Source organism: Eptatretus burgeri, chromosome 9 (assembly GCF_056783735.1).
Source record: "Eptatretus burgeri isolate ZD-2024b chromosome 9, Ebu_testis_v1, whole genome shotgun sequence".
Taxonomy (NCBI): domain Eukaryota; kingdom Metazoa; phylum Chordata; class Myxini; order Myxiniformes; family Myxinidae; genus Eptatretus; species Eptatretus burgeri.
The window spans coordinates 36,508,493-36,536,094 of record NC_140969.1 but is presented as its reverse complement, the minus strand read 5'-3'; the positions used below and the strand labels follow the sequence as shown (position 1 = coordinate 36,536,094).

The 27,602-nt window shown below is 46.5% G+C and overlaps 1 protein-coding gene across 6 annotated transcripts in view; it reads right to left on the bottom strand.

Annotated features, from left to right (window-relative positions):
- The window catches only part of SPATA7 (spermatogenesis associated 7), a 139,118-nt gene that overhangs the window by 81,323 nt on the left and 30,193 nt on the right, over positions 1–27,602 (bottom strand). For 3 of the 6 annotated variants that reach the window (XM_085894740.1, XM_085894744.1, XM_085894742.1), the window contains exon 4: positions 27,037–27,084. The exons of 1 other annotated variant lie outside the window; for it this stretch is intronic. In XM_085894740.1, the coding sequence (XP_085750866.1) occupies positions 27,037–27,084 (48 nt within the window). Of the gene's footprint in view, positions 1–27,036; positions 27,085–27,393; positions 27,525–27,602 lie in introns of all 6 variants that reach the window. 2 more of the 6 variants (XM_085894745.1, XM_085894746.1) reach the window with 1 other exon arrangement.

Genomic DNA, 27,602 nt, shown 5'->3' with positions numbered 1-27,602 from the left:
CGCCGTGTGTGGGTGAGGCACCGTGTGTGAGTGGGGCCGTATGTGTGGATGAAACGGCCAGTGTGGATGAGGCACCGCGGGTGAGTGCCCCTGCGTGTGTGAGTGAGGCACGGTGTGTGGATGAGGCACCGCGAGTGCGTGGAGCCACGTGTGCGAAAGGGGTAATGGCATGCGTGGGTGAACGGACGAGTGCAAGGGAGACCGTGTGTGTGAGAGAGCGGTATGTAAGGGAGATGTCGGTGGGCATGCGGGAGCACGCAGCCGCGTCTCCCGGTGTGAATGTAATGGAATGGAGTGTGAGCGTCGTAACACGCAGGTGTGCGTGGGTGGAAGGGAGGCGACGACGGCGACATGTGAGAAAAGAAAGCCGAGTAGCGGCTGTAGCTATTTCGGGGACCGTGCCGGGTTCACCCAGCCGCGAGCACGAGGTCCGTGCTGTGCAACGCACGAGACCGCCACGTGCTCGCTTGCGAGAGTGAAGTCCCGGTCCGGAAACGCACGCGGTGGATTTGCCGATCCCGCGGACGGACAAAGTTTAGGCAGGTAAATGGATTTGGACCGGACGGGTTCACCACGCGATCGTGTGTGTTAAGCTCCAACGGGCAAAGCACATGTGTTCGCGTGGGGAACCCCTCGAGACGTGGGGCTTGTGTTTTTTTTATGCGCACGGTGACGCCATGGCTGCACCTGGGGTTGGAATCCGGCAGGAGGGGTATCTCTGCCGGATGGTACCGTCCAAGGAGGGACGAGGAACACGTGCAGCTGCATGACGTCACGGGCAGGTGCAAAGTGCGCGAGTTGCCGCGCTGGTGATGCGCATGAAAAAAAAAAAAAACAAGCCTCACTTTCGGGTGCACAGGATTCCTGGGCAAGGGGTGGAAGACCCCCTTATCCTGGGCACAGGATGAAAACTAGTTAGGGGGAAGGGTTAGCTTAGTTAGACCGACTTCATGGGGCAGGGGTAAGTCCTCATGGAGTCCGTGGAATGGATTAGTTGGAGGGATTTAGTGAGCTTTAGGTTGGGAAATAAAATGATTTATTTGGAGACAGTGACAGACTTGTGAATGTGTAGAGGGGACGTAGTTTAGCTACGTAGCGTTAAAAGGAACGTGCTGTAGTATAAGGGACGACGTGGGAGCACGAGTTAGTTAGGGGAGGTAGTTAGGAGGATAGCAGAGTTCAGCGGTGAGTGTGTTGAAGAGTTGGTGAGTGAAGTGGAAGCATGTGCTTGGTGAGTGAGTGAGGCCAGCGGGTCTGTGTGTGTGGAGCGAATGGGGAATGCATGGTGCGATGAGTGATTGGGGGGAGGAGTGACTCCCGCCCAAGGGACCCCGGGGTCAGTGTAGAGTGAGTTAGCTGGGTTAGTCAAATTGAAAAATGGAGGTCGTTTTGTTGTTGGTGGGAAAGTAGGCTCGAGACCCATTTGGAGGGGTGCAGGAGCCCTGTTGACGGGCTTGGGAGCGTGGCTGCGAAAGGTGAGTATCGCTGAGTGGGTACCCCGGGCACCAGGCTAGTCGGCCGCGGTAGGCCATGGGCCCATGGGGGGCCGGGATAGAGTAGTGGGCACGGGTGCGCCTGCTTGGTGCGGGGGCCCGGGGCGCCATTAGCCGCGTGGGCAGTGTTGTGGGCATGGGTGACCCTCGGAAAGGGGCCCGGGAAGCCAGCCTGCCACGTGTGCGTTTCAGGGGAGGTGCCATGGGGGGCACTCCCCGGTGTTAGGGAGCTGGTAGGCTCGGAGGCAGTGTAGTGCCCGGGGGTGCCATAGCGGGAGATTCGGCAGAGGGTCGTGCCTGCCAAAAGGGAGCCACGTGTCCCAGCCATGAGACCGTGTGAGGGCACGGAGAGAAAATTGGGGGGCGAGGCCCGAAATTGTGAGGACACCAACACAGGCGACGGGAATCTGGGTTGTTAGAACCAATAGTTTAAGCGAGAGGCGCTTGTTGAAAGCCCCGGGCTAGTTTAACAGTTAAATGGTTAGGGTAGATTAGGAGATGTACCCCTCCGCACCATCCATCCCCTCGCTGTCGTTGTGGGCCGCTGGACCCACTTGGTGTTAAGATCGCTGAACTCTGGGGAGGCCATTCTGAGGCTTCGTTGGGCCTCGGCACAGGACGTTAGCTCTCCCTTATTCCCCTCCGGGAAGGGAACGGAGGGGTTGGGAGTAGGCTAGGTGACAGGATAGGTTAGCCGAACAAAGACGATAAAGGGGGTAAGGGGACGATTTATAGTGGGGAAGTAAAAATAAAAAATAAAAATAAAAAAATAAGTTGGGGCTAAATTGGGGTTTGACAAATTAAGGGAGTGGGTATGAACAGTGACAGGCAAAGGCGATAGGTGGGAGGGAGACAGGTAGGTAGGTCCGAGCCCGCCTTCCAAGTGGCCAGCACCACCGCACTCCCTCCACCAACCTCCACTGAATGGCAAAAGCTGGCCAGCTTCATCTGCTGGCTGTGTGCTGCAAGGCCTGTGCCGGCCGGATCATCTGCAGCTGTGGTACTTCAAGGCCTGTGCCGGCCAGTTCATCTGCGGGCTGTGTTTGCCTGCAGCGGCCTTCTTCTGCGGGCTGTGTTTGCCTGCTACCTTTGCCATGCCATGCCCACTGCCCCTGTTCACCAGCCCCGTTCAATTTTGCTTTGCCCCCCCCCCTGTTCATTTCCATGTGCGCCAGGATCCGCAAGGCAACAGTTTGCAAGCTGCAAGAACTGCCCTGTTGGCAGCTACAACACGGGCCTGCAGTGGCGGCCCGTGCACCGTGTTTGTGTTCATGCATCCATTCGTTGTGTTCATGCATCCATTCGTTGTGCTCATTGCGTGTGCCACTTGAGCTGGCACGGAGACTGCGTTGTGCAGCCCATGCACCGTTGTGGTTCACTGCGTTCAGTTCAAAAGGGAAGGCCTTGGACTGCGTGTGAGCAGCCAGCCACGTTCCCTGTCACCTGCATTGTTTTGAGCCAGAGACTGCATGCGAGCAGCCTGGCTCCCTGCTAACTGCTTTTCTTTTGCAGAGTTCATTGATCCTGGGCCATGGTTTAGTGCAAAATTTGTAAGTTAAGATAAGATGTACTGTACATATGAGTGCGCCTCCGGCATGTCTGTCTTAGCGCCGGCAATTTTATTTAAGTCGTCCGTGTGAGTGAGTTTGTTTAGGTAGTTACGCAGCCCTCAGGTTATTTATTTTGGGGACACGAATACCATGAATGTCGCACTGAGGGATCCGTAGGTAAAATGTACTAGGGGAAAACTACACATGATGGCACACGAAAATTTGACGACTCGGGACGAGTCTGTAAAAAGGGGAGGGGGTAGTGTTGTGGTTACCAAATTCGCAAACCACCATTCAGGTCCCTTAGGTGAGGTATCTCGGTAAGTATATGTGTAGTTAGGCCCAAACCCGTTGTCTAGTGGGAATACATGTCATTTATGCGTGCTGCGACTCTTCAGGATAGCCGTTTTTCTTTTACTATCTTTATTTTGGACCAACCGCCATTGTTACCACCACCAACCACAACATCAACCACCCACCGCGGCGCCGCTTCACGTCACACCTCGCAACCGTCGCATCGCCACCGTTCTTGCGCCGCTTGTGGGTACCGGTGTTGGACTCGTGCAGGGCGCGCGCCGAACAGCGTGTACAAAACCACGGATTTTCCGCTTCAAAGACGGATCAAAAACGACTCACGCCCACTTTTGTTCCGTCCAATCGGTGGGCGAGGGGCGATTTGGCCCCGCCTCCAGGGCGTTGGAGGGCGGTCGCTGTATGCAAATTTATGGATCGAAAAGCATTCACGCCCACTTTTTCTCGGGCCAATGGGGAGCGAGGTGAAGGGTCGAAGGCGGGGGGTCGGGGATGGGAGAGCGAAGCCACGGAGCTTATATAAGCGACCGCGTTCGTCAAGTCAGGAGAGTTAAGACTTCGCAGTCGGTGGAGTTGGGAAGAAGAAGCAAGAAGGAGTTGGTCGTCGTCGTGTGCGTTGGAGTCGGAGCGAAGGGGACGGAGCTGTGGAGAGGCGGCGAGGGCAGACGAGGGGGTGCTCGCGTCGTGCCGGGAGCTGCACACCAGGGAGGCCGACGGCGCGACCTGGTCGAGGTGGAAACGCTCGTCGCGGGACAGAGTAAAAATCCTCTATACCCCGAGCATCAGCAACCCCCTCCTGTTTCCCCCCCGCGCTGAGATAGTGCGACCAAGGGGGCCCCTTTTCCCACCCCCTACCAGACACTGTCCGCGAGGCCCGCGGAGTTGAGGCACCATCGCCGCTCCGCGTCTCATCACCAGACGGGTAGGCCCGACCCGGTCTCGGCCTCAGGCCCGCCTCATCCTTGAGGGTGTTCTTTTCCTTGGTTTTGGGTGTGTGTTGTCGGCGCCGTCTGTGAAGTAAAATTGTATAAGTGTTGCCGTGTGCTCGCGTAGTCGGTATTAGATCTGCATTGTCGCATTTGCTTCTTGTGTAAAATTGCATTGTGTTTCTTTTCCTTTTCTATGTGCTTTTGGTGGAATTGAATATGTGTGCTTTCCGTTCATCGAGAATAAATGTGCTTTGTGTTGAACTGTTTCCCGCTTCGCTTCATCATTTCTTTCATTGAATCCTCATCTTGCTTCACGTAAAGGGTTGGTAGTGGGCTGAATACGCCCGATAATTAATCGAACCGTCGAGGTCGACAAATAACACCGCTCGGTTATCCCGATAGTACGGAACGGGTCGCTTAAGTGGCCCGTGTCCGAAGTCGACCTGCGGCGAGGTGCGATCGCCCGGTCTACCCTCCGTGTGGGTACTTAGGTAGGTCGAATTTGGCGAGCAACCCTATCCCACGCGGGGGCCGATTGGCTCGATCGCGGTGAGACCGAAAGGTCCACCCGTGACTGGTTCCCGGCGTTAGTCCGAGAGGGTCACGACTGGATTGTCCGTCCGGTGGGTGACGTGCCGCGATTCGAGTTACGTGGCCGTCAGCACGCCGGCGGGCGCGAATCCGTAACAATATATATATATATATATATATATATATATATATATATATATATATATATATATACATATAAATAAAAACATATATATATATATATATATATATATTGTTACGGCTGTGGTAATTCGCAAACAACCATTCAGGGCCCGTAGGTGAGATAACTCTAAGTGCATGTGTAGTTAGCCCCAAACCCGTTGTTTAGAGGGAATTTATGTGATTCATTCGGGCTGCGACGCTTTGAGTTAGGCATTTTTCTGTTCTATCTTTATTTTGAATCAACCGCCATAACCAAACTACCACCGATAAACCCTCCACCAACCTCACCTCTCTCCTTCTACGGCCATTCCCGCACCACCTGTGAACACTGAGCGTCGGGCTGTCCTGGGCTCGTTCAGCGAAACACACCGAGCCGCGAGTACAAATAGCGGCTTTTCCGAGGGAAAATTTGGATCAGGAATGCTACACGCCCACTTCTGATCTGTCCAATTAGCAAGCGCGGGGCGGCTTGGCCCCGCCTCCAAGCGCGTCTGTGTGGAATCGAGATATGCAAATTCTAGGATCAGGGGAGATTCACGCCCCTTTTCCTCCATCCAATCGGCGAGCGTGGCTCTGCCCCCGAGGTGATCCTGATCCGGGAATTTGCATACTGTTTTCTCCTGCCGGCCTATAAAGCGCCGAGCGCAAAGCGAATCGTGGCAGAGAGTTTTGGCTGTCAAGTCGGGTTGGAGAGCGGAGTGGAGTGGAGTCGGGAGGCGAACGCGTCGAGGTGGTTTCTGCAGTCGGCTGAGGAGTGGGAGGAGGCCAAGGAGCTTGGGTCCGAGGCAGGGAAGACGGCGGTCGGCGATGAGGTCGCGGTGGGATCGCTCGTCGCGGGACCCAAGCCAGCCAGCCATTCTCCTCCCCCAGGGCATCAACAATTTCCCCCCTTCCCCCGCGCTAAGATCGTGCAAAAAGGGGGCCCCATTCCCACCCCACTCCAAGCGGTGCCAACTAAACCCGCGAAGGAGCACGAAGTCGTGGCACCGCTGGGCAGCCACATTTGTGGCTCGTCACGAGGACGCGGGTAGTAGGGTGTTTCACAAAATTTATTTTCACAAAATTTTGCCAGATCGCTTTTTGTCTTGTTCCAATTGGAATTGTAAGCATCTGTACCAAAAATGGAGTCAATTGCTGCACATTTAGGGGTGGCACACTTTTTCACAATGTTGACATTTTTTTTTCTATTTTCAGGAATAATGGCATCAAGAAAGAAATGTAACTTGCTCGAGAAGCCCCCTCTACATTCCATTTTAGGAGCTCGCCTTCCCTCAAAGGAGCAAGTGCTACTCCACCTCCTCTATCATATTGAAGAGGGGAAGGCATTATCAAAGGCCACAACAGCAACAATGGATGAAGTAAAGAAGATATGGGAGAGAGCCAGTTGACTGACAATGACGGATGCCAATCTTCGAAAAAAGATCAAGAAGCTGTATGCAGAGTACAAGAAACTAATAAAAGAGAAAAACAGAGAGACAGATGCAGCTCTTTTACGTCGTGAAACTTGGCTGGGGGATCTTCAGGACCTCTTCGATATTGCTGCAGCAAACATATTCGACCTGAAGATCCCCGAAGAAGACAAAGAATTTCTAAGGCGCCAAAGAGAAGACCGGATGTCATGCTCTTTTGGATGTGTAGACAAGGTTCAGCAAGGGAAGGATAAGAGAAAGAGGGCAAGAGAAGCTGAGAGAAACACAAGAGCTGAACACAGTGCAGAAACAATGGCAAAACAGAAGTGTTTCCGAGGTACTCACACGCTATCTCGATTGAGGGAAGAAGTTGGACAAGATTCATGAACAGCCTCTGAAGATGGTTCAGACGAAGAGTTCGCTTACTTTACTGTGTGAAAATAACTTTATTTGAGGCCCACATGAGACTGACATTGAAGCAGAAGCGATCAGTGAGGAAAGTTACCAACTTTGTCTGTTTCATCTACATAATGTATTGGCATGAGTCTTCCCTGGCAACACATGCTCCAAAGAATGATTTGGACTTGATCCAGAGTTTGCATCTGTATCCGGATAAAACCATTGCAGATGCTGCATTGAACAGCATTGGACGACATTTGTGGTATGTCGGAAGACCTCGTCGCCCTGGCATTTTTTGATGCTCGCATTGATGCTGAAGAAAAGGAGACAATGCTGAGAAGTCTTGAAAGACGCCCTGGGAAGATGCTCAAAAGACTTGATGCAAAGTCTTTCTTACGCAAGAGCAGTACAGCTACCATCTCTAGCCTCGTCACTCGCCACTCAATCCACTTCTTTGAGGTTCTCACTGAAGGCCAAATTGATGGCAGAAGTAATCCTGATGATGTGAGGTCCATTCTCACAGATGAGAATCTGCGTCAAAAAGTTCATTCCTTGAAGGTCATCAACGACAGCGCAGAGAGAGGCATTCCCCTTATTAAACACTGTCAACAATCTGTGCGAAACGAAGACCAAAAGCAATTTTTGCTCCGTGTTGTGCAAGGACACAGAGATAAAGTATCAAAGAGAACAAAGTCATCATACAGCGAATACAGTGTTTGAACTCTTCTAATGTTCTTACTCATTTAGTATAAGTACAGGGAAAGATTATTAATGACCATCCTTATCTTTATATCGTTCAAGTTTCTGTTTCCTGCGAAAGTTACGCATTCTTAGGTTGAGCAATAAAAATTGTGAAAAAGTGTGCCACCCTTTACTGGTGTCCTATTGGCTCAATTTTTGGTACAGATGTTCAAAATGTCAATAGGAACAAGGCGAAATGCGATCTGGCAAAATTTGGAAAACTTTTACTTATACCATTATATTGTGAACCACCCTAGCGGGTAGGACCCCCCCCCCCCGGTCTTGCGGACCTGGCCGCTCCTGCAGGTACCGCGCAAATATTGGCCTACAGGCCCGTCTGCCCCCTTGCCTATGAGGGTGGCTTCTTTCCTTTGTTTTTGAGTAAATGTGTGTCGGCACCGTCTGTGAAGTAAAAATGTATAAGTGTTGCCGTGTGTTCGCGTATTTGGTAATAACTCTGCATTGTTGTTTTTGTTTTAAATTGATATATGTGCATTCTGACTGTTTGACTGTATATGTGTGCTTTTCGTGGGCTGGGTAATAAATGTGCATTATGTTGAATTGTTCCCCGTTTCGCTGCGTCCTTTCCTTCGTTTGAATCTCCATCTTTCTCCACGTAAAGGGTTTGTAGTGGGCTTAAAACGCCCGATAATTAATCGGAACCGTCGAGGCCCACAATAACACCGCTCGGTTATCCCGATACGGGATAACAATAACACGGTACGGAACGGGCCGCCCAAGCGGCTCGTGTCCGGAGTCGACCTGCGGCGAGGTACGATCGCCCGGTTTACCATCCGCGTGGGTACTTAGGTAGGTCGAGTTTGGCGAACAACCCTATCCTACGCGGGTGGCCGATTGGCACGATTGTGGTGAGGTCGAAAGGCCCACCCATGACTGGCTCCCGGCGATAGTTCACGGAGGGTCACGACTGAATTGTCCGTACACGACTGAATTGTCCGTCCGGTGGGCGACGTGCCGCGATTCGAGTCACGTGGCCGATCGCATGCCGGCGGGCGCAAATTTGTAACAATATATGTACATATATGTTGGTTTACGAGTCAGTGAGTGACCACTATATTCGTTATTGGTGTGTGTCTGTCTGGCTGTCCCAAGCATAGCTCCGTGGGTTTTGATCCGATCCTGATAAAATTTTGGTGGGAGGTTTATATCATGATCTAGTTGTGTTTTCCTGAGAATGGGCATGGTGCACCCATTATGGGTGCACCACGCCCCAAAAACATCTTTTTAGGGGGTAGCCGATTTCAATTTGCATCTTCTCCGAGGGGTTTGTCGAATCTGACAGGGGTTTCGATATTTGGTTAACCCAATGGCACCTGCATAGCCCCACTGAGCTCAATTTTTCATTTTCGTTCCAAGGTCAAGGTCACCAGGTCACGAACTTAGAAAATTGCGAATTTTGACATTAAAATCATACGACCGCCCAAACTTTGAGAGCTAGGATGACAATATTTTTTATTGCAGCTAATTATTTGCAGCTAATTATTTGCAGCTAATTAATGTCCACAACATTTTTTATGCATAATCTTGAGGTCATTCCCCACCTAAAGTCTTGAAACCATTTTGCTCTATCTCGAACACCTTGCCCGTGGCGCCCCCTTCAAGTTTGTTTTTACGCTGTTTTCATCAAAGTATGGATAATCCGTGGAGTGCGAAATGCCATATAGCCGATATGACGTTATATTGTTCCTGGAAAGTTCCAGAGGAAGTTTTGTACCAAAGGTCATACTCCTTGACCTTTGACCTTTAAAGTTCACAAAGGTCAAATTTTCAAAGTTGTGGGAATCGAACCGGGTTTTCAACCTTCTTCGACGAACTAACTCCAACAAGTGAAATCCTTCAATACAGCGCATGTGGTGAAGCAAATGAGTACACTAATATTTTAAATATGCATTTATGCTTTTTCAGTTGAAAAACAATTAAAAAGCGTACTTAATATTTGAAATGTAAAAATCTTGTTATTATTGTGATAAGCACCTTTATATAGAAACAGAAGGAATGAAATCGTTCGATACAGCGTGGCAGGGAGCCGCAAAAGAATGATGGCATAAGAAGAACTTAGCTTTCAGCGTTCGGCGATCAGCGCGAAATGCGATGGTGGGCGGAAATGATGTCTTTCGGCGCGAAATGCGATGGTGGGCGGAAATGACGTCTTTCGGCGCGAAATGCGATGGTGGGCGGAAATGACGTCTTTCGGTGCGAAATGCGATGGTGGGTGGAAATGACGTCTTTCGGCGCGAAATGCGATGGTGGGCGGAATGACGTCTTTCGGCGCGAAATGCGATGGTGGGCAGAAATGACGTCTTTCGGTCGTTCGTACATGAGAGGGGCGCGTTTCTCGCTTTTTTTCCGTCAAGCAATAAATTCAATGTTTTTCACATATATAACACGTTAGTTTCTCAAATTTCCATTGAAATACTCGGATATTTCCGTCAATTGTCGCCATTTCGGTCTAGGTTACGCACTGCAACTACCGGACGGCCGTCATTGGCTGTCACAGGCATGGGGGGGAGGGGGGACATCGGGACACCGGAGACGTGGTAGACACCGGGGACATTTCAAACTCGGTGCAATTGTATACAGCGCACACGGTGTAATAAGCTATAGCACGTATCCTGTTTCCTTATTTTAATGTCCACAACATTGTTTTGTGACCTTTAAAGGTTATGCAAAGGTCAAATTTTGAAAGTTGTTGAATGAAAACAGGTTTTCAATATTTTTCAGCTAATTAATTTCCACAACATTGTTTTGTGACCTTTAAAGGCTATGCAAAGGTCAAATTTTGAAAGTTGTTGAACGAAACCGGGTTTTCGCCATTTTGCAGCTAATAACCTGTCACTCGTACCACATCATGTGGATCATTTTTATAATTTGGTCAAAAATTATCACATTGTCTCATCCTTGACTTCTGAAACAATCTACATCGTCAAATACCGTTCGTGAACCATCGTCGTCTTCAGACTTGTATATTGTTGCGAATTCGCGCCTGCCGGCGTGTGATCGGCCACGTAACTCGAATCGCGGCACGTCGCCCACCGGACAGACAATTCAGTCGTGACTCTCTCGGAACAACGCCGGGAGCTAGTCACGGGTGGGTCTTTCGACCTCACCACAATCGTGCAAATCGGCCACCCGCGTAGGATAGGGTTGTTCGCCAAACTCGACCTACCTAAGTACCTACGCGGATTGTTAATCGGGCGATCGTACCTCGCCGCAGGTCGACTTCGGACACGAACCGCTCAAGCGGTTCGTTCCGTACTGCAGAGATAACCAAGCGGAGTTAACGTCGACCTCGACGGTTCAGATTAGTTACCGGGAACTTACAGCCACTACCAATCTCTGACGCGATGCAGGATGGAGAGTCAATAAAAAGAAAGGAGACGAAGCAGAGCGGGAACAGTTCAACAAGCAAGCATTTTATTGCGCGACACATGGACACAAAGCAAGCACGTATATTCAGTCACAGTAATAATAATAAAAGGCACATATTCAAGCACAGAAAGAAACAGTAAAAGAGAGATACTACCGACTAAGACCGACACACGGCAACACTTACGCAGTTTTACTTAACAGATGGCACCACCACAAGCATTTACACAAAAAGCAAAGGAAAAACAAAGCCACCCTCATAGGCGAGGAGGCAGACAGGTCCGTAGACCAAATGTACGTGAATCCTGGAGGATCGGTCAGGTCCACGAGACCGGGGAGGTCTTATCCGCGTCCTCGTGACGCAATGGCGGGCAAGCCGCAATGTTCGCGCCGCTGCGCCCTGACTCCGTGCCCTGGCGTGGTCGGCGAGTCCTCTCCGGCGTGCTCCGCGCGTGCGGTCCCGTTGGCACCACGTTTAGGGTGGGGGAGGAACGGCCCCCCCCTCAGCACTACCTCAGCGCGAATGGGGGGGGATTCGTTGATGCTCAGGGAGAGGGGTATGGCTGGCTGGCCTGGATCTCGCGACGAGTCAAGCGACCCCCACACCGCAACCCCGTCGCCGTCCGCCGTCTTCCCTGTAACTCCTCCGCAACTTCTCTCCAAGCTCAACTTCACCCTCTTTTAGTTCCACACTCCCGCCGCGCGAGTCGCCTTGCGCTCGTATATTTATAGGTCTTAGGAGCCGATATGCAAATATGCGGATCAAAACGCGATTGGAGGCGGGGCCACGCCACCCTCTGTTCAGCCATTGGTCGGGCAAAAAGGGGCGTGAACCTCTCTTGATCCGCATATTTGCATAAACGGACTTCACATATACGCGCTTGGAGGCGGGGCCAAGCCGCCTCGCGTTCACCCATTGGACGGAGGGGAAATGGGCGTGAAGCATTTTGGATCCGCTTTTTCCCCTCGGAAAGGCCGCCATTCGCGCTCGCGGCTCGGTGCGTTTGGCACCAATCGCCGAATGGGTCCTGGACAGCCCGACGTTCCGTGTTCACAGGTGGTGCGGTTGTTGGTTGTGAAGGAGAAAGGCGAAGGGGGTGGAGGGTTTTCCGTGGTGGTTTGATGGTTATGGTGTCGTTTGGGAATGGCGGTGAAGCGATGTTTGCGGGATGGAGTTGTGAAGGTAAAGGTAGTGGCTGTTTGCGTTGTTGGCGACTTAATGGTCGAAAATAACAATAGATAAAGAAAAAATGGCTAACTGAAGGATCGCAGCCCGAATGGAGCACATAAATTCCTTCTATACAACGGGTGTGGGCTAACTACACATGGACTTAGAGATATCTCACCTGAGGACTCTTTATGGTGTCATGCGAATTTCCACAACCGTAACAATATATTACAGTTGCTAGCAACTATTAAGGCTTCCAATCATCAACACCTAATAGTTGAAGGAGGGAGCCATGAGACATCTTAAATTTAGCATTTTTGAAACCAGCATAATACCGAAGACAAGTTGCACTCGGCAGAGTGTACACCTCTGCTAGGCCGAACAGTTGACGTTTTGTATCCCATTGATAGGCCACATTCTGCACGTTGAGTTGGTGAGTGCTTGGCAAAGCTCACATTCTTGTCACCTTGGCCTTAACCAAAATGTAATCAGCTTGTTCTTCTCAACTACCCAAAGTTTGGGAATTTTAACAAATTGTATTGACCATCTGTGATAAAATTGCTTACCAAAAAATTTCTTCACCAACGTATTCATCTAGGTGTCTCGGCAGCCCGCGGGGCTTAACTCAACCGAAGAGGGGAACAATTGCCGTCCTCATGGTAAGATGTCAGATTATATTCTCACCTCAGAACTCTGCGTCTGCCGGGACACTGCTGCTGGGTTTACATTCTGTGGTCAATATCCGTATCGCATAATCGGCGCAAGCTCAACCTGGCAGGGGAACGGCCCCAAGTAGGTTTCTGATATTATTCGTATAGCTTGTAACACTGTATGAACAATGACAGACAATTTCGCCGCTGGAATACCGGTGACAGACGCTAATTAGAAGCCGCAAAAATCACGCTAGCTCAACCGAACAACGGAACGGCTAAAACCAACGCAGAATGGTAGTACCAGGTCCCCTGAGTACAAAAGGAGCACTGACAGACAACTTGGTCACTGGGCCCCCAGGACAGATGCTCCCAAGTGGTGCGTTCTATGTCAAGTGTACACATTTTTCAGCGAAATTGACACATCGTCTTAGATTTCACTGTTTTTGTGCGAGTGTTTGTATCCACTTTAAAACATTGTGTCCATTTTCAGACCTGGGGGCCAATCGAGGCCATTTTCGCCCCCCCCCCCGCCCCACAAAATTTAGGTGCCCCGGTTGACCCACATTCTTCCAGTGGCCATATCACAGGTTGTGGTCCGATTTGGATGATCTTGACATTAAAATGCTCGTAAAAGCGAGATCTTTCAAATCGCATAAAGTAAAATCACTCCGAAACAGTAATTCAAAAAGTTATAGTTTGGGGCGCCCTTTAACCTTGGGCCTCCGCCCCACTGCCAAACCGATGGTCACAATTTTTTCGTGTGAGAATACCCCCTTCATATACTCCAACACCTCAGCATAAATGACCAGAGTTGGTGTCAAAGCCACCCAATGCTCGCCTGTTTATACATTTATCGTTTTTAAGACGAGTCTAATAATTAATATTTTTTATAATTCTCCAACAATTTTTTTTTGGGGGTGGGGGGGGTTGGAAATCACTTAAAACATGTAGAAATGCAAAAAAAAAATTTCTCTTGACAATTTTTTTTTTGGGGGGGGGGGGGGGTGTAAATCACTTAAAACATGTAGAAATGCAAAAAAAAGAAATCGAAATTTTGTCGAAAAAAAAGTTGCAAAATTTTTTTTTTCTCGAACAATTTTTTTTTGGGGGGGGCCAAGTCCAAAATCTAATGGCATGATCCTTGGATCATACCTAACCCCCCCCCACCAAGTTTCGTCGAAATCCGTCAAGTTTTTCCGTAATACAAAAAATTTAACATTTTCACGCTCACGCTCACGCTCACGCCGGGGGTATCGCGATAGCTCTCTGTTCTTCGAACAGGCGAGCTAAAAATGGGATCTCAGTGGGTTCACGTGTGATGATGGTTTTATTGTTCGGGTTCCACATATCACTAATTCTTGATTCGACATTGGGCGAAGTTTGCCGTCATCGTTTCAATGACGTCACCTGCTGGCAGGCGACTTTATGTCTGAAATTGACAATCATCATCTCTGGACTATTATATATTGCATCATTTGCGAAAAATTATTCTGCCTAATGTGTCTATTGGTTTTTAAGTGTACATTTTTTGTATAACCATCATCAAATTAAGTTATAAATGGGATAATCTCAGTTTTTGCATATTTTGCAGTAAGCATGGCGACTGAAAATCGAGAGGAGTTCCGAAAATACTGTTGCGATCCGCTCAGCTGCCATAAAACGAAACAACGAAAAGATCTTCGCAATGGGTCAAATGATATGTTGATGAAATTTTCTTCAAAGATGAAAAAAGATGAGACTCTACTTCGTGCAGAAAAACACTTTCTCAGTTGTCACCAGAGCGTATTGCAGAATCATCTTCGACCAGTTCGAAATTATCATCAGAAGGTACTATCGAAGGCATTGCAGAATCTATTTCGACAGATGAGGACGAGGAGGTTTTTGAGCGAGAAGCAGAAGTTGACCCATTAAACCAGTCGTTATCGATGATAGGCGAAAGCCCATTCGACAAATGAAAGGTGGAAAGGAACCCAGGGTACGTTCCTGAAAAGCGAAGTAAAGTGGAAGATTCTGTGCAAAATAAATTAGAACTAGTTGCTGGACCAAGCACTGCGGAGAAAACACAAAATACAGCGTCAAAATGTGATGAAAACTGCATGCCAGAGGTGATCAAAAGCCTGAAAGAAAAATACGTTGTTTCGAGCCGTTCAGAGCAAATACGTATACTAACAATATTTGCTAGGAATATGAGCATCAGAGGGATGATGAGTGAATTCAGTTGCTCCTAAAGAATGGCTGTGCAAGCCAAAAATTTAGAGAAAGAAAATGGTATGTTATCGTCTCCAAATCCCAAACAGGGTAAAATATTGCCTGACGAAGTGAAATCCGCTGTAACCAAATTTTACCGAAGTGATGAAGTCAGCCGAATAATGCCGGGAAAAAAGGACTGTGTGGTGGTCAGGAATGTACATGGAAAAGTCAAAATTCAAAAGCACATGGCACTAAACAATCTCAAGGAACTGTTTCAGAAATTCAAAGAGAAGAACCCTGGCTTGAAAGTTGGATTCGTGAAGTTCGCCATGCTCTGTCCCTCGGAGTGTGTCCTGGCCTGTTCAGGCGGTACACACAGTGTATGTGTATGTACGCTACATCAAAATGTGAAACTCATGATGTTTGGTTCCAAAATGCCACAGATAGCCGAACTTCCTCGCTATCATCATGTGATAGCATGCATAGTTTGTAACCCAGCACAACTGGCATAGTATGTCAGAACTTGTGAAAGTTGCCCATCAATTGAAGACTTCAAAACCAAGCTACTGAGTGCTTATAAACTAGAGGATATTGATGAAATTCAGTTGAAACGGTGGACATCCACCAACAGATCTGAATTGAGCTCCATGGTCCTGCCTTTGGAAGAATTAATTAATCAATTCTGTGAACGCGCAGTGAAATTAGTGAGACACGACTTCATTGCCAAGGCCCAATATCAGTTTCTGAAAAATAAGAAAGACGAAATCGGTGAAGGAGAATTTGTTATTATTGGAGACTTCTCAGAGAACTATTCGTTTGTCATTCAGGATGCAGCCCAAGGATTTCAAGCGACAATTCACCCCTGGGTTTACTATTTCAAATCGGACGATGGCAAATTAAACCACAATTCGTTCACGATTATATCAGAATGCAATACTCACGACGTTGTCTCAGTCCACCTCTTCCAAAGAATGCTCATTGACTACTTGAAATCTAGCTTTGGAAATGTAAAGAAACTTTACTATATCTCAGATGGTTGCGCTGGCCAATGTAAGAATCGCAAAGCCTTCATAAACCTAAATAGTCACAAATCAGAGTATGGTATTGACGCAGAATGGCATTTTTTGCACAAGTCATGGCAACGGCCCTTCAGATGGCGTGGGAGGTACAATCAAATGAGAAGCAACACGTGAGAGCCTGCGTCGACCTTACGACAGTCAAATTATTTCTCCAAAAGATCTTTTCGCCTTTGCTGAAAATGGTTTGAATGAAATGAAGTTCGGTTACGGGATCCAAGAGGCGTATGACGAGGAAGAACGAAATCTGGAAGAAAGGTTAAAAACGGCCAAAACCATAGCTGGAACTCAAAAACTTCATGCTTTCATCCCTCTTTCTGAAACTGCTCTTCAGGTACGTGAATTCAGCCTTAGTGAGGAACACCGTATCGAGTCAGCTATTTCAAAATCTACACCAACTTTTAACGGGAAACTCTCAAGTTATGTCACAGTGCACGATGATGGAAAATGGTGGCTTGCCTGCATCATGGAAGCCTTTCAGGACACTCATGAAGTGAAAGTGAATTTTCTTCATCCAAACGGGCCCACAAATAGTTTCTTTTTCCTGACATTGAAGATCACTGCATTTTAGACATTTCTGATATACTTCTTTCCGTAGAACCAAAAACTGCTACAGGTAGAACCTACACAATCAGTAAAAAACACAGCTGTCAAATAAAACATTGGTTGGCAAAAAATCTTGACTAAAATATGCGAGGAAAAACTCTAACTCGTACTCATATCGCTTCCAGTTCCTGCATGTGCAAGTGGAAAATTTTTGTGCAATATACTGATATAGGGTATTGGAAATCTTGTGTTCAAATATTGTGCTTTGTATTGTGGCGTATTGTGTGTCCAGCACCCAAGTCCCCAAACAATAAAACCATCATCACACTTGAACCCATTGAGATCCCATTTTCATTTATGCTGAGGCGTTGGAGTATATGAAGGGGTATTCTCACACGAAATAATCGGGACCATTGGTTTGGCTGGGGAGCAGGGGCCCAAGTTCAAAGGGCGCCCCAAACTATAACTTTTTGAATTACTGTTTCGGAGTGATTTTACTTTACGCGATTCGAAAGATCTCGCTTTTACGAGCATTTTGATACCAAGATCATCCAAATCGGACCACGACAACCTGTGATATGGCCACTGGAAGATTGTGGGTCAACAGAGGGCGCCCAAATTTGGGGGGGCCCTAACATGGGCCCCGATTGGCCCCCAGGTCTGAAAATTGACACATAATGTTTTACCGCAGATACAAACACTTGCACAAAAAAGAGTGAAATCTAAGACGATGTGTCAAAAAATTTACTGAAAAATGTGTACACTTGACATGGAACGCCCCACTAGGGAGGGTCTGTCCTGGGGGCCCAGCAACCAAGTTGTCTGTCAGTGCTCCTTTTGTACTCAGGGGACCTGGTACTACCATTCTGCGTTGGTTTTTGCCGTTCCGCTGTTCGGTTGAGCTAGCGCAACCAAAGGGAACCCGAACGAGGGAGCGTCTGTCCTGGGGGCCCAGCGACCAAGTTGTCTGTCAGTGCTCCTTTTGTACTCAGGGGACCTGGTACCACCATTCTGCTTTGGTTTTCGCCGTTCCGCTGTTCGGTTGAGCTCGCGCAACCAAAGGGTCCCGAATTAGAGAGCGTCTGTTCTGGGGGGCCGAGCGACCAAGTTGTCTGTCAGTGCTCCTTTTGTACTCAGGGGACCCCTTACTAGCATTCTGTGTTGGTTTTAGCCGATCCGCTGTTCGGTTGAGCTTGCGTGATTTTCGTGGCATTTAATTAGCATCTGTCACTGGTATTCCAGCGGCGAAATCGTCTGTCATCGTCTATACCGTGTTACAAGCTTTACTAATAATATCAGAAACCTACTTGGGGCCGTTCTGCTGCCAGGTTGAACGAGCGCCGATTATGCGATACGGATATTGACCACAGAATGTCAACCCAGCAGCAGTGTCCTGGCAGACGCAGAGTTCTGTGGTGAGAACATCATCTGGCATCTTACCATGAGGACGGCAATTGTTCCCCTCTTTGGTTGAGCTAAGCCCCGTGGGCTCCCGGTATACTACTAACACCTATCAATTAGTGCAAACCCAAATCCTTGTGGAAAATTCTGGGGAGCCAATCAAAGTTCGGGTGCTCAGAGGGCCTGCGCGAAAAAAAAAAAAAAATCGGAAAATTAACTTTCGCCAATATTGACTTGTGGGATGTCTAACTGGGGGTTTTTTGGGGTGGTGAATTGATTCCAACCATTATATTTGAGGAAAAATGAATCCCTGGCTGTAAAATATTGATATGATACATTTTTAGATATCTCAGACTGTGTTTTGCGGTAATTTGGCTCAATTGATTCAGTTGTTCAAATTGTGCTGAAACCAGCACACAACATTTTTGAAACCACCGCTATATTGTTGGTTATACTTGTGCTCATGCTCAGTATAATTCTCTGTGTTGGCTAACGTTAGCTAAGAGCTTTTAGCTATAAAATTATTGTGTACCGGACTCAATAGAAGTTGAATATATTCAACGTAGAGTGGAGCTATTAATGTTAAAACACATCACTGTATGTGTGTTCTGTCTGTTTTGTGTCAAAATTTCATGTCCTGTCTGTTGCTTACAAGAAAATGGCTTATTTTTTAGGACAGTATGGACATGGATGTGACTGAACCTGGCTTGAGATGTTTCATCTGTTGTGGTTCCGGGATTGAAAAGCTTTCGCTCTCAAAAGTCTCCAATAAAAGCCACCCACGGATCTTATCACATTCTGAGCTTGTGGGCGATGCGGCGTTGATCGGGAGACTAAATGAGGACTGGAAGAGAAAAAGTCATTGCAAGTCATCATTGCAAGAGAAAAGTTCCTCGATAACAAGAACAACAAAGCCCAGCTCGTTCTGCTCCTTGCTGAGGCATTTAGTAGGAATGGAATCGGTGTACAGCAATGCTCCGATGATGCCGACACCTCCATCGTCCGCACAGCTCGAGATGAGGCAAGAGAGTCCCCTGTCAAGGTGAGGGCTGAGGACACAGACGTCCTGGTTATGCTGAATCATCATGTTGCAGACCATCCGATCTTCCTCACGATAGCCAAAGAAACATCTTACGATGTCGGAAAGATCCGGGAGGCCCTCCCAGAGATTTTCCGGAGGTATCTCATCTTCTTGCACAGCTTCTATGGCTGTGATACAGTGTCTGCAATTTTTGGGTTTCGCAAACCAACTTTGCTGAGCAAGCTCTGCAAGACTGATGAAGCAGAGAGGGCAATGGACATGTCTATGGACATCCGAGCTGAGAAAGGTGATATCATTAAAGCAGGCTGTGATCTTTTCATGCTCATGTTCCATGGGAAATCCTCCAAAGACTTGGAAGACTTGAGATTCGACATCTTCAGCAAGCGAGCTGCTACTGGGAGCATAAAACCTGAGAAACCCCCCGACAACAGGAGCTGTGGCGCAGCACTCTCTCCGAGCTTACCTCCAGACAAGAGACTGGCTGATGCTGCAAAGTCCATCGTTGGATGCCCGGGACTATGGATGGCAACTCACTGAGAAAGGATATGCACCAGTCCCTTCTTCAGACCCCATTGCACCAGACTACCTCCTGACGTTTGCCAGCTGCAACTGTGCGGGGGACTGAATGTAGGTAATTTGGTCAGGGGAAACTTGGTCACGGTAAAACGGTCACAAGGTAATTTGGTGACGATAAAACGGTCACAAGGTAATTTGGTCACAAGGTAATTTGGTCACGGTAATTTCGTCACGGTAATTTCGTCACGGTATTATTATTATTATTCACTGCATTTAAAGCCAGTAAGGCCCAAGAGCAGTAATAAAACATTTTCATTTCATGGCCAGCGAATCTTGTTGGCATAATGACGTATTGACCAAGTTTACTGACTACTATAATGGAATCGGAATTTAAAAGTTGAGAGAGACAGAATCGATTCCATTATAGTAATCAGTAAACTTGGTCAACACGTCATTATGCCAACAAGATTCACCGGCCATGAAATGAAAATGTTTATTACTGCTCTTGGGACTTACTGGCCTTAAATGCAGTGAATAATAATAATAATAATAATAATAATAATAATAATAATAATTATAATAATAATAATACCATGACCAAATTACCTTGTGACTGAATTACTGTGACCGAATTACTGTGACCAAATTACCTTGTGACCGTTTTACCGTGACCAAATTTCCTGTGACCAAATTACCGCGCCCCGGGGGACTGCAGCTCACTCCGGTGCTGCTGTAAAAAGCAAGGAGTCAAGTGTATTTCTGCTTGCGGCATCTGTCATGGTAACTTTTGCCTGAACATAAACCAGCTGGATGACAAGAGGAGTGAGGAAGATACTGGGGAGTTTGATGAATAAGGTTGTAAAAGCTGACGAAGCAACATTTCCATTGAGCACAGTTCTGTTGTAAATGTCAATAAAATACATTTTATATGATCAAGGAGTGTTTTTTTTCTCAAAAATAATGGTTGGAATCAATTCGGCACCCCAAAAACCCCGAGTTAGACATCCCACAAGTCAATATTGGCAAAAGTTAATTTTTCGATTTTTTTTTTTCCCCGCGCAGGCCCTCTGAGCACCCGAACTTTGATTGGCTCCCCAGAATTTTCCACAAGGATTTGGGTTTGCACTAATTGATCGGTGTTAGTAGACACCAAGATGAATACGTTCGTGAAGAAATTTTTTGGTAAGCAATTTTTTCACAGATGGTTAATACAATTTGCTAAAATTCCCGAACTACCAAGTCATCCTCCAAGTTTTGTCATAATCCATCCACGACTTTTTGAAATATCATGCTATATATTATTTTTTGGCCCTGTCTCTTAATGGTGAAGAATCACTTGAAATTTTTTTTTTAATTCTCGTATCCGGATCTTCACCAAAATTGAAACAATTCGACCTTGTCACACACCCAACCTGTCTACCAAGTTTCATCCAATTCCGGTCATAATAATCCGTCCATCGTTTGAATTCATCCCTCTCTCCATCTCCCAATCTCTCCCTTTTCCTGTTGGCATTCCCTTACTTATTGCATTCACCTGTTGCCCCACTGTCCCACCATCAGTCCATTGCCTTTTTGCCTTCTGTTGTTCCCTTGCTCTTCCAAGAGTCTCAATTTTTGTATTTGCAAGAAATTAATTACAATGTTATTCAAAGCAAAACTTATTTTAAGATGGAAAAGTCTGAAGACGACGATGGTTCACGAGCGATATTTGACAATGTCGATTGTTTCAGAAGTCAAGGATGAGACAATGTGATAATGTTTGACCAAGTTATAAAAATGATCAACATGATGTGGTACGAGTGACAGGTTATTAGCTGAAAAATGTCGAAAACCCGGTTTCGTTCAACAACTTTCAAAATTTGACCTTTGCATAACCTTTAAAGGTCACAAAACAATGTTGTGGACAATAAAATGAGGAAACAGGGTACGTACTATAGCTTAACGGAGTTAGTTCGTCGAAGAAGGTCAAAAACCCGGTTCGATTCCCACAACTTTGAAAATTTGACCTTTGTGAATTTTAAAGGTCAAAGGTCAAGGATTATAACCTTTGGTGCCAAACTTCCTCTGGAACATTCCAGGAACAATATAACGTCATATAGGCTATATGACATTTCACACTCCTCGGATTATCCATACTTTGATGAAATCAGCGTAAAAACAAACTTGTAGGAAGTGCCACGGGCAATGTGTTCAAGATAGAGAAAAATGGTTTCAAGACTTTAGGTGGGGAATGACCTCAAGATTATGCATAAAAAATATTGTCATCCAAGCTCTCAAAGTTTGGGCGGTCATCTGATTTTTATGTCAAAATTTTCTTAGTTCATGACCCTGTGACCTTGACCTTGTGACGAAAATGGGGAAAAAAAAAAAAAAAAAATCGAGCTCCGTGGGCCTATGCAGGTGCCATTGGGCTAACCAAATACCGAAACCCCTGCCAGATTCGACAAAAATGCTAGGAGAAGATGCAAATTGAAATCGGCTACCCCCGAAAAACAGAATTCACAATTTTCTAAGTTCGTGACCTTGTGGCCTTGACCTTGGGATGAAAATGAAAAAAAAAATCGAGCTCTGGGGCTATGCAGGTGCCATTGGGCTAACCAAATACCGAAACCCCTGTCAGATTCGACAAAACCCCTAGGAGAAGATGCAAAGTGAAATCTGCTACCCCCAAAAAACATGTTTTTTGGTTGGGCGGACCACGCCCATTTTCAGGAAAACACAACGAGATCATGATATAAACCTCTCACCAAAATTTCATCAGGATCGGATCAAAACCCACGGAGCTATGCTCAGGACAGACAGACAGACAGACAGACAGACAGACAGACAGACACACAACAATAACGAATATTGTGGTCACTTATATTTTTCGTGAAAATATTTTTTTTCGTGAACCAATACTGTTTGCCTGGAGAAAGGCTTTGTTCCACCTTCGTGATATACATCTCAAAAATTGTGTTTTTTGAGATATCCTGTTCACAGACAAACAGAAAGACAAACAGACAGGGGTGAAAACATAACCTCTGTCCACCTTCAGCAATCAGCTGTTTTTCTTATCAAAATAGACACAAGTGTCAAATTTACTGTAAGATGAGACACAGGAATGAGACGGGAACACAGGAATGAGATGGAAAACAGAAATGACACTGGAACACTGGAAAGAGACGGGAACACTGGAATGAGAGTGGAACACTGGAATGAGACGGGAACACTGGAAAGAGACGGGAACACTGGAATGAGACTGGAACACTGGAATGAGAGTGGAACACTGGAATGAGAGTGGAACACTGGAATGAGAGTGGAACACTGGAATGAGAGTGGAACACTGGAATGAGAGTGGAACACTGGAATGAGAGTGGAACACTGGAATGAGAGTGGAACACTGGAATGAGAGTGGAACACTGGAATGAGAGTGGAACACTGGAATGAGAGTGGAACACTGGAATGAGAGTGGAACACTGGTATTAGACGGGAACACTGGAATGAGACGGGAACACTGGAATGAGACGGGAACACTGGAATGAGACGGGAACACTGGAATGAGACGGGAACACTGGAATGAGACGGGAACACTGGAATGAGACGGGAACACTGGAATGAGACGGGAACACTGGAATGAGACGGGAACACATGAATGAGACGGGAACACATGAATGAGACGGGAACACTGGAATGAGAGTGGAACACTGGAATGAGAGTGGAACACTGGAATGAGAGTGGAACACTGGAATGAGACGGGAACACTGGAATGAGACGGGAACACTGGAATGAGACGGGAACACTGGAATGAGACGGGAACACTGGAATGAGAGTGGAACACTGGAATGAGAGTGGAACACTGGAATGAGAGTGGAACACTGGAATGAGACGGGAACACTGGAATGAGACGGGAACACTGGAATGAGACGGGAACACTGGAATGAGACGGGAACACTGGAATGAGACGGGAACACTGGAATGAGACGGGAACACTGGAATGAGACGGGAACACTGGAATGAGACGGGAACACTGGAATGAGAGTGGAACACTGGAATGAGACGGGAACACTGGAATGAGACGGGAACACTGGAATGAGACGGGAACACTGGAATGAGACGGGAACACTGGAATGAGACTGGAACACAGGAATGAGACGCGTTGGCGTACTCAGGGGGTGCGAGTAGGGTGGTGCAAGTGACATCATGTTATGATTATTTACCGAATAATAAAGACAGTAACTCAGCAATAAAGTTAATTTAGTTTTAACACTTACCAAAGTAATCTTGAGTCCAAGTTCCCGAACGAGAAGGGCATGTGTAAGATATAGGCCAAACAATGAAGAAAAAACCACCAGTTGATCGTCCCTTCCCGCTTCCTTTTTTGTACCCGACTCCTTTTTTTATTATTTGTTATTTTGTCAAACATTCCGGGAAAAACAAACAAATAAATAAATAAATAAAAAGCATTGCACCCTGTCGGAAGGAAGCTGTGCAGTGAATCTGTGACACCACTCAAAAAGTGGCCCCATGGGGGAGTGACGGTTATTTCCTCAACAGAAAGGGTGACCTTACTGTCCTGATGCAAATCAAGAATAACACCAAAAACTCTAATGAACAACACAACAAAAACTAAACAACATCAAACTATCATCGAATGAAACAGGGTTTAGAACTATCATCGAATAAGAGATAGGGTTTACAAAGGTTCTTCTTCATCTTTGACGGACAGATGGAAGGAAGGACAAAAGGTATATTGAAGCAGTTTGCACCAATTAAAATCTATTTTCTTATTTCCAATTTGCTTACTACAGGTACAGTACTGTAACCTGCTTCAAATTTTACTTGCAAACATGATGTGTTTTCTGTGAATTTGATTTTTTTAAATTTTTCATCTCGGGAGGAGGAGTGGGGGGGGGGGGTGCCAAAGGAAGGGTCCACCCCGGGAGTCAAATACTCTAGTCTCTAGGTACGCCCATGATGAGACGGGAACACAGGAATGAGACGAGAATGGCAAATTGGAATGAGACGTGAACAGTGAACTGGAATGAGACGTGAACACTTCACCGCCTCGTCTTCGAGCTTAGTTTCTCAGCATGCCGCGTGCTCCTTTTTGCCCGCTCCCTTTCTTTGAGACATCGTTGGCTGCAACCATTGATCAGCAAATAGAGGGCAGGGCCATTTGCACAGTTCAACCCCTCCCTGTGCTTGTGCTTTCACACGCCATGGGAAAATAGTCCTCAGAAGTGTCGATAGATGCAACATAACAAATTTGCCTCCCCCCAAAAGTGCTGCTTGGGGTGGCCACCCCGTTCGCCCCCCCCCCTCACTATGACAGTGTTACCATGGGAGCTCAAACGGCATGGCTCGAGGCTTGTCAGTTGCTCATGTGGTTTGACTATTACAGCTCTCTGAGAGAGAAACGTAAAAGCTGGGAGAGCAACAAGTACGTTGGAGGTGAGGTAGCGATTTTGAGGACGGCTGTCGTGCATAATGGAGAAGAACGTCTGACATTGGCAGAAAGAATCTCTTTGGGTGTGCGGAGCTGAGTGTGCCAAAACTGTGAACAGTTAATCCCCAGAGCAGAGAGCTTTGAGGGAGTGACAATTACAGAGCTTGAGGAGTTTTTACAACGAGTTGCACCAGAGAGCTGCTGATATGTCAAACTCTACTCCAGGACTCCTGCACAGCTTGCCTCTGGGTTTGCAATCGACTTCTCGGCCTTGTTATTTGTATTCCCTGTGCTGTATTCTTGTGACGAGCATGAACCAGCCCAAAGATAAGAATAACCTCACGTTTGCAAGGTTTTTCCAAGTCTCTTGTGTAAGATTGTATTGAGGGTGTTAAGGGTTCAAATGGGTGTATTTACTGATTAATTTATATTTGTTTATTACACACTAGTTGTTATTACTTCATGTGATCCTTCTCCAGTGCCATTTACTTGTTAAATAAATTGTACCTGGTCTTGGGGTTGGATTCTGCTTGTGTTGATCTCATTTGGTGATTTCAGTGTCATTCGATGAGCCGGCTCAATCCAGCTTAGAGCGATCGTGATCTACTATTGCTTGGCCAGATTAGGAAGGTCGCGAGCACCTATTGGCGCATCACTCTGTTAATTACACAGTCTCAACAAGTATTGTAATGTGACAAGCAGTTCCGGGAACTTCCTCAGGGCTGTGGACTTAGCTGGTGGTTGCGGATGTTTTGACAACACCCGCGGAACTCAACCCGGGTATCCGGAATGGGCCGCAGCTGTTACAATATAAACAAGGAAAGCAGGTGGGGTGCATCTGAGCTCCCGTGGTGAGGTACCATGTGATGTCACTCATAACATTACGTTCCCCTCCACTCCCCTATTCCACCTTTAGAATACATTCTGCAGATCGACATTTATACATTCATCACAATACGAGGAGAATCATCCAAAAGTTTTCCTCAAACACTGGAGGAACAGTACTGCCCAGTAAAAATAGGGGCAACGTTTTTCATCGAAATTGTGCTCACATGGTAGCGCTCACCTGGTAACGGCTGGATAAGAAAACCAGGGAACCATTGGTAGGTTTGGATAACCCACAAAATATTTAACAGAGAAGAAACTAAATACCTATGGATTTTTTTAATGCAGTGAACAAACTTTGGTACATCATGGGTAATGAAGGTTGGGGTCAAGTTTCATCGGAATTGTGTGAGTAATTTCTAAGAAATCAAATACCAATTTTGGGGGGAAACTCCCCATAAATCCACTTAGGACCCGATTTTTCTTCATGCCGTGAACAAACTTTGGTATGTATCGGGTGATGAAGGTTGTTGTGAAGTTTCATCAAAATTGTGTGTGTAGTTTCAGAGAAGAAGTTGCAAATGTTTGTGGATGGACAGACAGACAACATGCCATCCCATAAGCTCCCCGTAACTGCGTTCCAGGTGAGCTAAAAATCAGTCAAGATGTTAGTCCTTTCAGGTATAGTTTCTAACTAAGGTCACATTGTTCACGCAAGTTTCACAACATGCACGATTGCTCTGAAATTTTATGAAAAGGGAAAAATATTTTGTTATTGTCTTTGTAGATGTATTTTAAATCAAAAACGTTGTGGCAATGTGATCTGCTATTTCTTTAATAGCCACAATTATGCACTCGTTGTTGTGGGGTTGGCCAGGGAAAGCTTGGACTAGGTCAATGATGAACCAGTTGGCCAAGCCTGACATTCAACTAAGGTTAGGGAAGGAATTTAGAATTTGGCCATGGTGCTGGTGATAGATCGCCTCTGCTTTGCAAAGTACACCAGGGGATCTTTAATGTCCACCAACTTAATACTGGCTGATGGGATTCCAGTTTAATGTCCATCCAAGGTACAGCACACACATTGATGAATCGCCCTGCCTGTGATACACAGGGGAGATGTTTATAGCTGGACAAAGATTCAAGACAGCTTAGAGGCGAGTGTGCAATGGTGGAGACATGATAATTTATGAAAATCTGGAGCAGTTGGGGAAAAGATCATTGCTTCCTGAGGATTTTCACTGCATAGGGACTTACATTGTGTTTTAGCAACCATGCTGTTGGGTGCAGATGTGTCCACGATTGCTGAAACACAGAGCATTGTGGATCAAACACAGCAGTGATGATTAAGAATCAGTCCTGAATTGCTTCTAGCATTATATGTGCAGAAAATATAAATAAATAAATGACAACGTATCATTTATCAAAAATGTAATAGAGGTCATGGAAACAAACATTTTAAAAATCCATCTCGTAATACTTGTAATGGGTGAGAAATTATGATATAAATTGTCTAAGGAATAATGGGAAAAAATCCCAAGAAGTTCTTTAAATAAAAGCTATTATTTAAGTCACCAAGAAAAAGCATAACTATCAATACAATTATTTCCTTACCACTCTCAGTGGAGGCTGGGGTGCTCCAAGGCAGTGTTTTTTTGGGCCCAGTCTTGGTCCTGATCTGCAGTGCTTTCAGAAAGTATTCACACCCTTCGACTTTTGTCACATTTTGTTGTTACAGCCTGAATCTAAAATGGATTACATTTTCAAAAATTTGTCACCGATCTACACAAAATACCCCATCATGACAAAGTGAAAACATGTTT